The sequence below is a fragment of the Hydra vulgaris genome, chromosome 08 (assembly GCF_038396675.1).
Source record: "Hydra vulgaris chromosome 08, alternate assembly HydraT2T_AEP".
In the NCBI taxonomy this organism is placed as follows: domain Eukaryota; kingdom Metazoa; phylum Cnidaria; class Hydrozoa; order Anthoathecata; family Hydridae; genus Hydra; species Hydra vulgaris.
The window spans coordinates 34,345,864-34,364,033 of NC_088927.1; the positions used below are offsets into that span (position 1 = coordinate 34,345,864).

At 25.7% G+C, this 18,170-nt stretch overlaps 1 protein-coding gene across 2 annotated transcripts in view; it reads left to right on the top strand.

The window, feature by feature from the left end:
* Nucleotides 1-17,947, top strand: part of LOC100198609 (uncharacterized) — a 39,712-nt gene extending 21,765 nt beyond the window's left edge. Inside the window, exons 18-25 of one of the 2 annotated variants that reach the window (XM_065803502.1) lie at nt 2,237-2,490; nt 2,574-2,700; nt 3,098-3,162; nt 5,879-7,184; nt 8,378-8,929; nt 10,690-10,809; nt 16,237-16,394; nt 17,015-17,947. In XM_065803502.1, coding sequence (XP_065659574.1) covers nt 2,237-2,490; nt 2,574-2,700; nt 3,098-3,162; nt 5,879-7,184; nt 8,378-8,929; nt 10,690-10,809; nt 16,237-16,394; nt 17,015-17,740 — 3,308 coding nt within the window. In that variant the 3' untranslated portion in view covers nt 17,741-17,947. The remainder of the gene's footprint in view (nt 1-2,236; nt 2,491-2,573; nt 2,701-3,097; nt 3,163-5,878; nt 7,185-8,377; nt 8,930-10,689; nt 10,810-16,236; nt 16,395-17,014) is intronic. The other variant, XM_065803503.1, reaches the window with a different exon arrangement.
* The last annotated feature ends 223 nt before the right edge of the window (nt 17,948-18,170 follow it).

The following is an 18,170-nucleotide window of genomic DNA, read 5'->3' on the forward strand; positions in this document are numbered from 1 at the left end:
TCCATTCTTTCTACTTCCTGTATTTTTTTGTCAAATTTATTAGTTTGTCTTTTATGGATCTCAATATCTGCTTGATAAACTCTTTTGCATTTTCATTAATGTGTGGATTTTTTAGTTTAATCTTTAAATCTTCACACAGTCCACAGACATCAATTTGCTTTCTACCGATTGATAAGCTAAAATTTTCATGGAAATATTTTAAGTAAAATTTATATTTAACAGGATGATCTGGATATTTTTGTTCGTATAATGTGTGCATAATGTTTTCATTGAGTTTTTCATCTAAATAATAAGATGATGCATCTTTAGTAGTGCACATATTTAACATGAAATGACTCGATATGCTCTCGTACTTTAATTAATGTATCACCAGGCAATGCGTTGCTTCGTGATCCCTCAGATTTACCTCTGTGATCTATGGGCTGCTCATTTCTTTTTAAGAAAACACATAAACGTCTAACTTGTTTCATAGAAATTCCATGCATACTGCAAAAAGCTTTCTTGCACACTTTTTTTCTAACACCATTTATCTTAATGTGATAAAAGTAAATTCTTTTTTCTAAGGTTCTTCAGATCTAGGACATTTTCTCTGTATATCTTTCTTTTCGATTAATGACTGTATATATGTGTCTAAGGCATTTTTTTTTATCAAATTTATTAACAAACTGTATAGTACTTTTCATAGCATCTTCAGATATAAGCTCCATACATATTGAATTGCATCTGTAAACAAAGAAAACATCTTAAGGTAATAATATAAAAGTTATACTATTACCTTAAGGTAATAATTTACTGACAATTATTGGTGGTAAAAAATCATGAGTAAATAAACAAAATAACAAGATGGAAAAACTAACCTGCAAGAAGCTCCTGTATGTCTTGGTGCCACATCATTCCCTTTATGGTTTTTATGAGCTTCTCCTGCAATTTTAGCTTTTTTTATTTTAGTTTGTTTATATTTTTCACTGTTTGTTATACCAGACACACTTTTTCTAGATTTATAAGCATTCCCACCATCCTCCTGGTAGTACCGCGCTCAACTTGTTTCTCCGCATAGCGGCCTTGTTTGTCAAGGTTCGTGTTTCTGAGTTATAGAGTTGAGAGAGGCTTATAACCACAATTAAGTAGCCTCCTCGTCTGTAGTGGCCTTCTCAACCTTGGGGGGGGGGGGGGGGGAAATAACAATATATATATATTAGCTAGTTATACATTATTCTAAAGCTTGTTATATGTTTGTGGGTAACAAGCTTTAGAATATATACTATTTTGTAGCTAATACAAACTATTTTAAAATAATGTAGTTTTATGAATCTTCATCTGTCTTTAAATTTTATTTTTAAACATTTATGATTGCATATGTGCAACTAAATAGGGCTAACAATATACTTTTTTCATGGTATAAATTGTATATATTATTATAATATTAGTATACTTGCAGTAAGGGCTCGAAAAACAGGTTGCAAAATGGGTCATGTTTTATCTCTCTCATTATACTTTTTTTTCAACTGATCACTACTACACCACTTAGCATCTCACTTTGCTAAAAACTAATTAAAAGAACAATAGCTATTCTGCTCTTTCAAAAAATAATTTTGTTAATTTAATAAAAAAACTTGAGTAGTTACCAATGCCTAATTGAAAAATGGACTAAAAACTTGTCGTAGTCAAAGAGTCAAATATTTAAAAATAAAAAGCACATATTAGTATTTTCAAGTTAATCTGGTAGTGGTGCATACACTTCTGTCACTGAATATAAATAAGCTCATTGCAAATGCTTTATTTAAAAAGCGTCGAGATACTACATATTTGTTTATAAAAAAAGTGCAATTTTACAAGATTTTTTTTATTATTTTATTATTATCTTCTTATTATTATTTTTTTATTATCTTATTTTTTTATTATTTTATTATTATCTTCTTATTATTATTTTTTAATGGTTATTATTTTTGAAACTTTTATAAAAAATTTTAAATTAACATTTGGGAACCATTAAAGGTTCAAGGGTCTTGAGGCTCCTCTAAAATTATATTTTTTCTTTAACAAATTTTTAAATCTAGTGTTATTTTATCATATCGAACACATTAAGGTGCGAGCTGCAGACATTTTTCAAAAATATTGTTTTTTTGAACAACCCATACATGGCCTAAACTTACTATAATGCAGAACATAACTATTTTGTAAATTGTTTTCTGTTAATTATAATTGGTAATTTTATTTGATTATTGTTTTATTTAAGATGATAGTAGCCTTCCTTTACCAGACATTCAAATTTTTCTTAATCAATGGTGTTATCAAGGGAGTCTTTTTGATCCAGCAAAAATATCTAAAATGAAGCCAAAGACACCTAAAGAGCGGCCTGCTGAAGTTCTTAAATGTTTAATTGAAATTCTTATATCAGTTGCAAATAGTAAAGATCAATTACTTGAAATAATAGAAGCTGGTTTTGGAACAAGAATTTTTAATAAAGCTAAAGATAAAGTTGTCAAAAAGGTTTTAATAAAAAAATTTTTTTGTCAATTTTTATTCTGTTTTAAAGCAAAAAATTTTCACTTTTTTGGGTTGATATCTTTTAGGGGTTATTTCGATTTAATACAAAAAAAAAAATCGAAAGGTTTTTGGTTCGCTTAACAAAGAAACTTGGTTCTTGTGAAAATTTTCTGAGCCTTGAAGATAGGGATTGTAATAAAGATTGCCAAAATAGTTAGTATTCACTTTTGACATTCTTACCTTTTATTGAAAGTTTTGTTCATTTTGAAAATAGTTTTATTTTATTCTTTAATTATAGCTTTTATGTTAAACCTATGTTATCGACATATTTTATGTATAACCTATGTTATCAACATATTTCATGTTTAACCTATGTTATCGACAAATTTTATGTTTAACCTACGTTATCAACATATTTTATGTATAATCTATGTTATTGACATATTTTATGTATAACCTATGTTATTGACATATTTTATGTATAACCTGAGTTATCAACATATTATATGTTTAACCTATGTTATCAACATATTTAATTTAAAACCATATTTAATCAGTTGACTAATAAAAAGTTTCATATTTGTTGACTAATGAAAGATTTTGTTTTTAGCTTACTATGGCGGTTTTGTAAAAAGGGAAAAGAAAGACTTTGTTCAAATGAAGACAAAATCAGAGGTAATAAAAATTGAGTTATATTGGCTGTTTGATTGTACTGAAAAAAAAGTTGTTTTAAAAATGGTTTATGTTTTTGGTGATATACACATCCATAGAAAAAATAAAGGTTGTTTAATGCCAAGGAACTTGCTAGATAATTTTAGTAAATTCAACATAGTAATATCAAATAATTTTTAACAGTTTTTTTAATGGAATTACAGTAGCTGTTATTAAGCATGTAATTTAATTCAATGGGTCATTATATATTTAACATCTGTTAATTAAGCATGTAATTTAATTCAACGGGTTATTATATATTTAACATCTGTTAATTAAGCAGGTAATTTAATTCAATGGGTCATTATATATTTAACATCTGTTAATTAAGCAGGTAATTTAATTCAATGGGTCATTTTATATTTAACATCTGTTAATTAAGCATGTAATTTAATTCAACGGGTTATTATATATTTAACATCTGTTAATTAAGCAGGTAATTTAATTCAATGGGTCATTATATATTTAACATCTGTTAATTAAGCAGGTAATTTAATTCAATGGGTCATTTTATATTTAACATCTGTTAATTAAGCATGTAATTTAATTCAACGGGTTATTATATATTTAACATCTGTTAATTAAGCAGGTAATTTAATTCAATGGGTCATTATATATTTAACATCTGTTATTTAAGCATGTAATTTAATTCAACGGGTTATTATATATTTAACATCTGTTAATTAAGCAGGTAATTTAATTCAATGGATCATTATATATTTAACATCTGTTAATTAAGCAGGTAATTTAATTCAATTGGTCATTTTATATTTAACATCTGTTAATTAAGCATGTAATTTAATTCAACGGGTTATTATATATTTAACATCTGTTAATTAAGCAGGTAATTCAATGGATCATTATATATTTAACTTTATTAATGTTAATTCAATGGGTCATTATATATTTAACATCTGTTAATTAAGCAGATAATTTAGTTCAACAGGTTATTATATATTTAACATCTGTTAATTAAGCAGGTAATTTAATTCAACAGGTTATTATATATTTAACATCAGTTAATTAAGTAGGTAATTTAATTCAACAGGTAATTATATATTTAACATCTGTTAATTAAGCAGGTAATTTAATTTCACTGATTGTTCTATGATTCAACTAAATATGAAAATAATCCATTAAACAATAACATTATTTTGAAGTAATTTTTTAATAGGATTTTGATGTTATTTTAAACAAAATTACTACTAAAGTGAGTTAGATTATTTTAGCAATTAATTGAATAATTTTAAAAAATTTTTTATATATATTTAAAATACAGTGAACTGCATTGACCTTAAAGCTATTTTGGATATGGGTGGCAACTAACAGAACAAATTTTGTAAAACCATTTTATAACATTTGATCCATGTTTATAGCATAGTGTATTATTTTTAAAACAAAATAAAAAGCAAAATGAATAAAAATAAAATTTTTATTGTCATAATTTATTTTAATTTTTTGTTTGTTTGTTTTTTACAATTTAGTAGCATTTCATTTTCAAATATTTAGTTATACTATCATTATAAAGAAAAATTATTTGCTAGTAACATAATATTAATATACATAATACTAAATTAGACTGTTTCTAATTACTTTAGTTTCCTTGAAAATAATTTGTTCTAAAATCTTTGAAGTTTAAATAAAAGAAATGTATTTTGTTACCAAATTATTAACTAATTTGGCAAATAGTATGATTGGGTTGATATTGACTTTTTTATTTATAAAGTTGGGTTAAATGTTACCATAGTAAAAAAAATTTGCATAGAAAAAAAAGTTTTAAACTAGTCTTGGTGTCAGCTGGTTAATTTGATCATTGGCTTTTTGCACATTGATCTTATTTGAAATAAATTTAATATTGTTATCATTCATATCGAGGAAAATTTTTTGAGGATGCTTTCAAGGAATGAATGAATGAGGAGGTTGGGTGAGTGTAGGTTTGGAGCACTAGGTGATATAAACCTCCAGTTCTCCAATAGGTTGAATTTTATTTTCCCTATATTTAATTACAGAATTTATTTTTTGATGTTTATTTATATATTCACATATTTTTTTAATTTAATTGATGAAAATTTAAATATTAAATAAATAATAAGATAAATTGAAAATATAAAGATATACTTATTAGTATTCAAACGTTCTTTGGTATATAGAGAAAAAAAAAAAGGTTTAATATAAATTTAAAGCTTATTTTTTTATGTTAAGTTTTCTAGACAAATGAATAATTTACAATAAAATAAACTATTTACATATTTTATATATTAGTTAAAAGCATTATTATGAATAATTTATTTTTATAAAAAATTAGTTAATCAATAAAAACAGCTCACATCACATTGACTTATGTTTTAATTAGTATTTTTATTGAAGTGTTACAACATTGACTGTTAACATTTACAGCTCATTGTTTTATTTTCAGTTGTATTATTTTGGTTATTTTGATATTGTTTGTTTCAAAACACACTGCCAAATGTTTAAGTTTTATAATTTGTGTGCTCTATAATTTTGAATTGAAAATTGTTAGAATAATTACCAATAGAATTGTTATTACTTTAATATAAATGATATTTCTAAAAATAATGATTGAAACATTACTCTATATGATATGCTTTTTGTGACATAAGTTATTTTTTCCCCTATGGTATCATGTAATAAATTTTATATTGTTTTGATTATTTTTTAGTCAACTGAAACAATTACAGATATTACTTGTCAAGGAACAAATGGATCAACTGTAAACAACATTGCACAACATGAGTGCTCATCTCAGCCTTTTAAAATGACAAACAATAAACAGTTAATCTTACAACCGCAAACCTTTAATCTTTCACAAATGTCTGAAAATACATCATGTAAAGTTTCAAAAAGTCTCCCCAATGACTCCCCCATTTGTTATGTAGTTTTGACTAAAGAAGATAATTTAGTAAATCCTATCCAATCAAACTCTGTGCCTTCTACTCCATTGCTTTCAGTATCAACTTTAATACCTCCAATCTCTTTGCATGTAAATGCTTCTTACCCGAAACATAGTATGCTATCAAGTACACCAAAAGTTACACAAATGATTGAAAATATCTCAAAAACAACACTTTTAATGGATATTGATGAGCCATCAAGATCTACCATTAGTAAAAGTGAAGTGCCTAATGAACTACCCATGATGAAGCAAAACAATAGTTCTGTATCTTTACCAAATTTGTCTGATTTTCAACATAGAGAAAGCTCTCCACATTCTCACTTGTATAAACAAAATAACATTCCTGATATGCTGCCACCAACTTACCAAGATGTTGTTCAAAATCACAACAGGAATCAGTATGAAAACCATCAGTATGTAGAAAATACATGTCATACAATGGAGCCTGCAGAAAAACAAATGCATGTTCATAAAATGCATCATGGAAATGCAAGAGTAAAGTACGTTTTGCCAGCTCAAGATCGTGATATTCATGATGGTAAACAATTCATTTCATCGCATTACATTGATGGACTTGATAAAATGTTTCAAGGTCAAGTACACTATCCTACCCAACGTACAGTTTCACCATCTAGTGGAAATATTTGTAGCCCATTGCACAGTCCTCCTGCTTTACGACCACCCCCATCTTTACATACGCGTTCATTGCCTTTGCACAGTCCCCCAACATTATTAGCTTCACCTGATGTTCGCCCAATGTTTGATTTCATATCTAGCTCTAATAGTACTCCAAATTATCAAAACATTCGCACTTTAACATACATGCAACCAGAAAAAACATACACTATTGCCCATACAAATGTTCATATGCCAAAGCTACCTCCAAATTTTGAGAGCTGTCAGCAAAGAACTCAAAATCATCCAAAACCGATAAAGTTTCATAATATTGAAAGGCCACAAGCACAAAAATTACAGTATAATGGAAATTTGCACCTACAGCCAATGCATCAACCAAATCATGTTGAGAAGCAAAGAATTTCACCAATTAAATCTAAATCATTTATCCCATCAGGTATTTATTTTAAAATTTGTGTAAGATGACAAGTTTTTATTGTATTTAAAATCAAAATAGATTTTGTAAATTAAAATTCATATGGTGTCTGCTTAGTAAGAGAACTTGTAATATGGATAAATACAAAATGAAATAGATGTATCTTCACATGATTGCTTAAATATATCATGTTTGTCTCAAGTCACGTCATAAGTCAAGCTGTCAGTTATACAAAATACAGTATGATTTCATTATTGTTTTAATATGAGAATATAAACAATAATTTTTTTAAAAGTTGCTTATACAATAGTTTTTTTATCAGATTATTGTGGTGTTATAATACTACTAAAGTCATCTATCATGAGTACCAGTACATTCATTAGTACTTTTATCATCCTTAGCAAATTATTTTATCCGTTTTAGCAAACTATGCTATCATTTGCATAACTAATTACATAATTTTGGTTGCCACGCAAGTTCATCTAAAACAATATTAGGGAGTTATTTCTGCTTAACTGGTTCCATTTAGTTTTTGTTTTTTTTGCTCTATCTTGGGAAAATTTACTTATTGTATCAAAATTAATTAAATTAATGTATCAAAATTGTGTAGTGAAACAGTTAATTAACTAATTGAGTTCTATGAATATTTCAATTAAATACTCACTCTGCACTCTTTCACCACACTTTACAAGCACTTAGCTTCTAGATTAATTGAAAAAAAAGCATTAAAAACCATATTTAAATTATGCTTTTTTGCTTAATTATGCTTTTTTGCTAGTAGTTTTTGACAATTTAAATGCTATATTATGTTAAATTATTATAATTTATGCTAAATTGTGCTTTCTTTTTCTAGCAGTTTTTAACAATTTAAATTCGCAATTTAATAGTAGTAATTTATTCCAATTAACTTTTAGGGTTATTTTAAAAATATTTTTAATTATTTAGTCAAAGGTTCAGATGAATCATAAGAATGTTACTAAAAGGAAAACTAAACAACATTTAATTATAATCCCAGAGTCTCAGATTCTAAAAAGATTTTTTTGGCATAGCATAAATTTTAATTTCTACTTTTTTTTCTGGAAATAATCCTTAAATTACTTAAATAAATTATAAAGTGCAGTCACCATATAATATATTATACACCAAATTATAAAGTTGCAGACACCATAATTCAAAACTACACTGACACTAAAAAAGTTAAAAACTATTTTCAGATAAAAAGAATTCAGTTTCTTACATACCAATACAAGCATCAAGTAAAGACAATTTTGTTTATGTTCCTGTTAACTCAGTTAATGATGTACAACCTGTAGTACTTTACCAAAGTAACCAAAACAAAACTGATCAAGGCAGACAAATCATTATTCCACTACACAGTAAAGATGATGGTAGAACTTTAAAAGATAAAATCAAGACTCCCTACACAACAGTTTGCATCCAAGGGATTCAGCAGGCTAACTATATAGCAAAATCTTATTCCAAATCAGTTAAGAACAATACTACAATTAGCAATACCCCTATTAAAATCTCCCTGTCCTCTGATATAAAATCAGAATATGTCACAAAAGCAGAATCGAGTAACTTATCCGAAACAAAAAAGGCAGAGTCTTGTGTAGAAAACATTGAATCTGAACCAAGTTACAAAAAACTTAATGATTTTCCAGAAAATGTGTCAGAAGCATTAGTGGAAACCAATAGCAACTCTTCACACTTAAAGTCAGAAGAAAATCACAAAAAGAAAAAAAAACGTGGACGACCTCCATCGGGTATGTTGATGTTCTGCAATTTTTATGATGATGATGATGATGATGATGATGATGATGATGATGATGATGATGATGATGATGATGATGATGATGATGATGATGATGATGATGATGATGATGATGGTGATGATGATGATAATAGTGATTATGATGATAATGATGATGATATGGTGATGATAATAATGATGATGATAATGATGATGATAATGATGATGATGATGATGATGATGATGATGATGATGATGATGATGATGATGATGATGATGATGATGATGATGATGATGATGATGATGATGATGATGATGATGATGATGATGATATGGTGATAATGGTGATTATGATGATAATGATGATGATATGGTGATAATGGTGATGATAATAATGATGATGATAATGATGATGATGATGATGATGATGATGATGATGATGATGATGATGATGATGATGATGATGATGATGATGGTGATGGTGATGATAATGATGATGATGATGATGATGATGATGATGATGATGATGATGATGATGATGATGATGATGATGATGATGATGATGATGATGATGATGATGATGATAATGCAATTATATTACACATTTCATTTGTAATACACCAATTACAAATATATTTCTTTAAAATGTTTTTTTTAGAGATAATTTACTTTAAAACTAAGGTGCTCTGTGTTCCACCAACTAGAAATTGCTATTTGGGCTTCTTTGGTTGAGTTCTTACTCTTAAAAATACCAGACACACTCTTAATTGTGTTAGTGTATCGGGTATTGATTTAACTCTCAAGTCAGTAATGTAGTCAAGGAAGTAACTTGGTTGGGGCTGAATCCACTTTATTAAATTTTTTTGTAGTTTTTAGTATGTTTGTCACATGATCATTTTTACTATCTTATAAGTAGCTATTTATTACAAAATAATTAAAAATAGTTATTCTTTGCAATTTAAATCAAAAAAAATTTGCAAAGTTTTGAAAAAAAATATTTTTTTAACTTTTATTTTTGTTCAGAAATGGTATTAAAATAGATTACATATATCTATGTTCTCTTTATAAATTTTAAACTTGTTAATAATTTGTAAAACCAATGGGTCCATTATGATTAAATTACATACAGTTCAGGTAATTGTTTAAAAAAAGTTGAAAACCATTTCATATAACATAGAAGTATAGAAAAAGCTATATAGAAAGAAACCTTTTCTTGTAATTATTACTTATTATAAAAAATTAAATTAAAGGAACTTTCCTTTTTCTTTACAAAAAACATGTTAAAAAAAGAAATTTTTTTTGATCTGGGGTTTAACAATTTCAACTTTAAAAATATGAAGAAAATTTTTTTCTATGTTTACCTTAGTCCTAGTTTATTTTTAATTAAAATCAAAATTTAAAACAGATGGTATCCTTATAGAAGCAAAAAATGCATCTAGAAAAAGGTTTTTTAAAATTAATTTTAAAAAAACTTTAATTTATTTTTTGTTTTGGGTAAAAAATTTCCAGGATTTATCTTGGGATTTTGTTAAAAACTGTGAAATCCGAGGATTTCAGAATTCAAATCTACAAATATACATAAATTCTAAATAGGAACCATTTTTTAACTGATAATATTCATAAATTCATAAATAGGAACCATTTTTGAAAAACTACAATCATATAACACATAATTAATTTTTTAAATGTTATGTTATTTTGATCAGACAGCTCAGTGTTATTTTGGTTGGACAATTTTACAGTTATGTTAATTAAATGCTGTATTTAATTTAGCTATTAAAACGAATGATGATAGTTCCATTATTTCAAATCTGCCAATACCATGTGCTTCTCCGTTAACTTTGCAAGATTCCAACAATGTTTCAAATCATTTATTAATGGAAACATTTAAAAGTTAGTGGTACTTTTTTTCATCAAATTTATTTTATTTTAACAGTAGTTGAATTAGTGGTACATGGTGGCCATTGTCCTGAAATGTCCTGAATTTTTACAAGTGTCCTGAAATGTCTTGGAAAATTTCATTTTTTCAAAAATGTTCTGAATTGTCCTTGAATTGTTATTTTTCTAAATAAAATTAAAAAATTATTATTAATATTGCTGTAAAATTAATTTTTTATACTATAACAAAATTTAACATTAATAGTTTTAATATAATTTTAAACAACAATAGAGAATTTACTATGATTTATTGCTTAATTAAAAAGGTTTTTTTTCTATTTACTATTTTTTTTTTCTATTTTTATTCTATTTACTTTAAATTTTGTTTTGTATTTATTTGTTTCGTTATATTTGAAACTGTTGAGTTTTAAATCTTGCAATTAAATTAGAAGTATTTAGTTTTTAATAGAAAAATTGAAAGTAATATTTTTTAATAGAAAAATAGAAGTATTAAATTACTTAAGTTCTGCATTTTTTTTTTTTTTTTTTTTTTTTTTTTGTTTTTTTATATTATTACAAATTTATTATGTAATTATTATTTAAGGTAATTATTACCTTCAAAATACTTTAGATTATAGAAAAACCACCTACTTTCAAAACACTGGATGAAGTATTTATAAATGAACAACTTATAACTGCTGAAATTAGGAGGGTAGTTTTATCAAAATTTTTTCAAAAACCTTGCAAAGGACTAAACTTTGATAATTATATTGTAAAATAGTTACAGCTAGGTTCAACAAAGTTTAGATATATTAAAAAATTTGGTATTGCACTATAGTTTCTTGGTTTTTTGCATAAAGAAATATTGTTAACATCTGTTGTTGTAATATCTTTTGATGAGTTGTTAAATCAGACTATGCAAAAAGGTCAAATGAACATTATTGTATGATTCTGAAAATTGAATCCAACCAGGTTTTACAGATATCTAAGTCTCAATTTTTAGGAGGAGCAAGTTCAGAGTAATTATTAAAATCTTTTAATCAAGATATATCTACACTTATCATATCTTTAGAAATCTAATCAATTAAAATTTTTTAACATTAGTAAAAGAAGATTGTGAACTTAATAATAACTTAATTAAAATAACTTAAGGTTTACCTTTTACCATATTGTGGCCAACCAGCATTAATAGATATTAACATGTGCAGCCATCACACATGCCTATATCTATTAATACGATTTATAGAAGCCTAAAAACATCAATCAAAAAATCTGAATGGAAGCTTGGGGAAATATTGAAAGCAATGTGAAAACTTCTGGATAAATGTTAGACCATCCAACTTGAGTATTATAATGCTTGATATTTGAATATATTTGCATGTTTTTTAACTATTTGATATTCAAATATTTTATTTTGTGTGGCATTATTTTAGTTGGTTTTTAAAGCACAATCGTTTATTTAAGTTGCTTTTATATATATATATATATATATATATATATATATATATATATATATATATATATATATATATATATATATATATATTATATATATATATATATATATATATATATATATATATATATATATATATATATATATATATATATATATATATATATATATATATATACACACACAGTATGTGACAAAATTATTCATACCATATCATAAAATATGTTGTAGCAATAAAACAAAAAACAAATTGATTAAAATAATATTAATTGAAATTTAAAAAATGTTTGTTGTAGCAACTATTAACAATATTAACTATAATATTTGAAAAATTAAATCTTGTTTTTAAAAAAGGTGAAAATTATTTAAAAATTGAGATATTAGGAAGCGTCAAAAGTATTCATATCTCTAAAAGTTTTATTTAGTATATTCAAGTTTTTTGTTTTATTTGTTATTAATATTTAGTCCTTGGGCATCGATAACTCCTTGCAAGCAATGAGGAATACTATCAACTGATTTTTGTAAATAGTTTGGAGGAATATTATGCCAAGCTGCCTTTAATGCTAAAAAGAAGTTTTGTTTGTTGATACTGTGCTCATCCCAAATAACTTTGCCACCCAAATAATGCCACAAATTTTCAATTAAGTTGATATCTGGACTTTGTGCAGGCCAATCCAATAATTCTATTTCATTTTTTTCGATATATATTATGGCAATATTACTGGTATGTTTTGGATCATTGTCTTGTTGGAAGGCAAATTGATCCGTTAATCTTAATTTATTGACAGAGGGCATAAGGCTATTTAGCAAAATATTTACATATTCAGCTCCTGTTAATTTTCTTTAACTCGAACCAAGTTACCAACTCCGTTATAACTAAAACAGCCCCAAACAAGTACACTAACACCTCCATGTTTGGTGGTTGCTTTAATTGTTTTTTTTTGGGGGTTTTCTTTTTCTTTTCCATAATTGGTGGAAAAGAAAAAGAATGGTCTTTTTTTGGAATTTTTTAGTTCGATTTTACTTTCGTTTGTTTAGTTTCTCTTTAATAGCTCTGGCAGAAATAACAGGCTCTCACTTTACTTCTTGTACAATAAGCCTATCTTCTCGAGATATTGTTTTTGGTGGACGGCCTGAACGTGCTTTATTTTGCACACTTTCAGTCTTTTTATATTTTTATACTATTGATTGTACCGTTGCCTTGCTTTTATTATATTTTTCAGCAATTTTTCTATACCTGAAGCCTCTTTCATGATCATCAATAATCATTTGCCGTATGTCAACACTAATTTCATTGGTCTTAGGCATTTTGTAAAACTTTTGACATGAAACAGAAGAAGAAGTTATTTAAATATTTAAAATTGTACATCTGAAGTGTAGACAAACAAAATAAACTTGCAGCACTAAATAATTCAATAGGTATGAATACTTATGTCGTATTTAAAATTGCACTTTTTATGTTATGTACTAAATATAACCAAACATAATAACTTAACATCTTAATTATCACCTCAGAATTATTCTTAATTATCATGTTTACACATACTTATTGTTTCATAGCAATAAAAAATAAACGCTTCAGAGTATGAAAACAAAGTTTAGTTTATGCTTGGGGTATGAATAATTTTGTCGCATACTGTGTATGTATGTGTGTATATATATATATATATATATATATATATATATATATATATATATATATATATATATATATATATATATATATATATATATATATATATATATATTGCAATAATATTCATAAATTTAATAGTTTACTATATAAATGTTACATGATCATAAACAATACTTTGAATTGTTCCATAAATTTAGTTTATTAAAAATAGTAAAATCATTTTCTGATAAAAATACGATTTGTTGCTGCATTATATAAGGTGGAAATTCAAATTTGTGGATTTTCTTACATAATTTCATCTACAGTATTTTTAGTTTTAGCCATGTCAAAAAAATCCCAGGTACAGAAGTTTTTTTAGAAAAAATAAAAAAATTGATGAAGCCATTTGTGGTAAGTGCAACATGAACATAGGATGGAAAAGTTCAACCACTACTATGATTAACGATTTGAAGCTATGACATAAAATATTAATATCTAAATCTGGATCAAGTGAAATTCATAGAGTAAATAATATTCTTAAGAAAAAATTAAAAAAAAAAAAAGAAACAATTACTGTTTGGCAATTTGTTAAAAAAGAATCTTTAAATGAAATATTGTCAAAAGCTGTGGCTGTTGATGAAATGGTAATCACAGTAATGAGTAAATCTCAAGCTATTGCTGGTTATGTGCAACAAAATGGATGTAAAATGCAATATAAAATACAAAAAATATATAATGCAATATAAAATATAAAATGTCTGACAACTATTTCAAAGTCTATCAGCAGCTTTTATAAAGAAAAATGTACTGAACTTCTGCAAAATTTTGAAAAATTAAAAAATGCAAAGCGTAAATTTGCAATTTACAGTGGACAAATGGACAGATGCACTATTTTACGTTATTTAAATGTAACAGCTTATGTGCTGGGAATAGACTCAAGTACAATTGAATGTTCTGGGTAAAAAAATCATTATAAGTAGTTTTATGAGTTTTTTTTTATAAAGATCAGCTACTTGTAAGGATTGAGCTATGCGTAAGAATATTATTCATAAAAAGAATAAAAATGCGGAAAATTCAATTAGAAGTGGAAATCCTGTTTAAAATGTTAATTAATAATATATTATAAATATATGATATAAATGAAAAGTGTTATTTAGGTAAATTGCAGAAACAAAGTAAAAATTTAAATGTAATTTAAACTTTTTTAATCCAAACAGTTAATATAAATGCTAAAATTAAACATAAGTTTTTTATCTTATTTATAACATAAAAATAACATAAAAGTGTTTATATTACAAAGTATACAAATATATTTTTGCTCTTCGGCTTGCATGAAAATGTTGTTGATGACATGTTACTGAAATAAGCCATCATTGGGGGCTTTTTTATGTACATTGACTAAAGTGTAGCTTTTCAGCAGGCACTATCTAGATATGCAGGACTTTTAATAATCTATTATTCTTCACATCTATCTACTTTTTTCTGTAAACTTTTTCTGTAAAGGTGTTTAAATTTTTTGCACTTTTTGATTCACATTTTAAAGTTAAAATTTCTGCATTTCCATATTTTACTCAAGCCCTATTCATAGCTGTTATTTTAATTCATTATATGATTATAATTTTTATACTTGATTTACTTAAACTTTATGGTTATGTGTTTTGTTAATTTTGTTTGTTTACTCTTTGCTTTTAGTTTACGTAAATACTTTCATGTTGTTTTGTTCTATATAAATGATACAGTTTAAAAAAAGAAAAAAAGAAAAACTACTTGAATATTTTTATTACAATTAAATTTTTAACTAATCATAAAACCTTTTTATTCAAATATTTTGAATAAATTGACTTTTACTAAAATTAGTCGATTTTAAGTATGTATTAGTCAATTTTGGTCAACTTGAGAAAGTGTATTTGATGATTTAGTTGACAGTCAAATTATTTCAAAGTTGGAACAGCACTCATATTAACATCATATTCTATTTTCAATAAATAGGAGAAAAAATTCAAAGTTTTGATAGTGTTAATTTAATAAGATTTAAATATCCTGGAAAATGTGACAAAAAATCTTTTAATGTCCTGGAATTTGATTTTCAATTTTGTGGCCACCATGTAGTAGTAGTAGTAGTAGTAGTAGTAGTAGTAGTAGTAGTAGTAGTAGTAGTAGTAGTAGTAGTAGTAGTAGTAGTAGTGGTAGTAGTAGTAGTAGTAGTTGTAGTAGTAGTAGTAGTTGTAGTAGTAGTAGTAGCAGCAGTAATAGTAGCAGCAGCAGCAGTAGTAGTAGTAGTAGTAGTAGTAGTAGTAGTAGTAGTAGTAGTAATAGTAGTAGTAGTAGTAGTAGTAGTAGATCTAAATTAACCTTTGTATTTTTAATATAGAGCAGCAGGATAGAAACAATCGAATCAAATTTTTGATTGATCCTATTTCAAAAGTACCTGACCTGCCAAATAACCCAGAGTTGTGGTCACCATCTGATGTGAAAAAGTTTTTGTTGGCTACAGATTGCAATGTTCATGCTGAAGTTTTATTCAAAGAGGTCTGCTTTATGTTATGCATAAAGTATATATTTTTCTATGCTTTTGTACTTAAGTATGTTGCAAATGGTAAAAAAAAACTCTGTTAGCTAAGTTTGATGGTTTATGTTGACAAAGTTAAGATCACTTGAGCAAAAAACTTTTAAAATAATTGAGACAATTAAGTTATTGTTTTTTAAAGACCATGAAAACATAACTTTCTTGCCTAAAAATTTTTTTATTTTATCATACACAGTATTTATTTTTATTTTTTAAAAGTAGAAAACTATAGGTGTGCATATATATGTGTATATGTATGGCTTCAGAATGAACTATCTTATAACCTGCTGCCGCAAAGGAGTGCTGCTGCATTGACTGAGGGTTGTAAAATTGATGTATTTACTGAAGCCTTACATTTATACATACATATACACACACACACAGATATATATATATATATATATATATATATATATATATATATATATATATATATATATATATATATATATGTATATATATGTGCATCTATATGTTTCTACTTTCAAAATATAAAAATATTGTGTATATTCTACTATTCTTTGTTGGATAAAGTTGAAGTATTGCATGTTCGCTTTTCTTTTTTTTATTATTTTTTTTTTAGGAGGTTGACGGTCGTTCTTTCCTTCTTATAACTCAAGAAGCCCTTGTAGAATTTATGGGTATGCGGCTTGGACCAGCTCTAAAAATTGCTAGTTATGCTGCTCAACTTCGTGCACAATTAAGGGTTCAGAATATAAATCTAGCGGATGGTCGTAATTCACCTTCTCATATTTCTAAAATAAAAAAAGCACGCTTGAATGACACTATCTCAAAGTTACAGGGGAAAAAAATATCTAAAGAAAGTTCTTCAAAAACTATGTTTAATTCACCTCAAGTATCCTATGATAAAATACAGACATCTGCTGTTGAAGATGATTTGGAAAGTGATAAATTAGATAGTTACTCATCATACAAAAATACTGTTTCAGATAATGTGTGCGACAATAATATAAAAGAAAACTCATGCGAAAAATCTATCAAGTTTTCAACAAATGCATCTGAAAACAAAAAAAACAATTCTTCACCATCTGAGAGTAGAAATAAAACTTATGTAACAAATATTAAAAATAGTTTTTTGTATTCTGGGAATCTGTCTTATCCTAGTAAATGCAATGAAAATGTGACTGACAATATAGATAGAGATAAAAAATTAATGGACTTAGATGTACCATGTGAGCATATTAACTCGAATAATTATCAAGACTCTGGATTTCCATGCATAAAAAAATTACCTCAGGAACAATTTCAGCTGAGTGAACCATTTATATCTTCTCAAAGTTTTTCATAGTTGTAACATGTTTCTATTTTTCATAGAGATATAAGATAATAGCTAATTCCTAAAATAAATACTTCTTGGTTTGACTTATTTGCTCAACATATATTTTGCTATGATAACTTTGTCCAACATTTTTCTAAGAATAATGTAATTTGAATGTAAGATTTATGCTTTTGTTGAATTTGAGGCTATGAAATATATTTCTTTTTATTTTAAAAATTTTTTTTTAAATGATTTTGTATTTATAGATTTTTGTGTGTGTGTGTGTTAAAAATATGATATATATATATATATATATATATATATATATATATATATATATATATACATACATACATACATACATATATATATATATATATATATATATATATATATATATATATATATATATATATATATATATATATATATATATATATATATATAGTGGCCCTTAAAA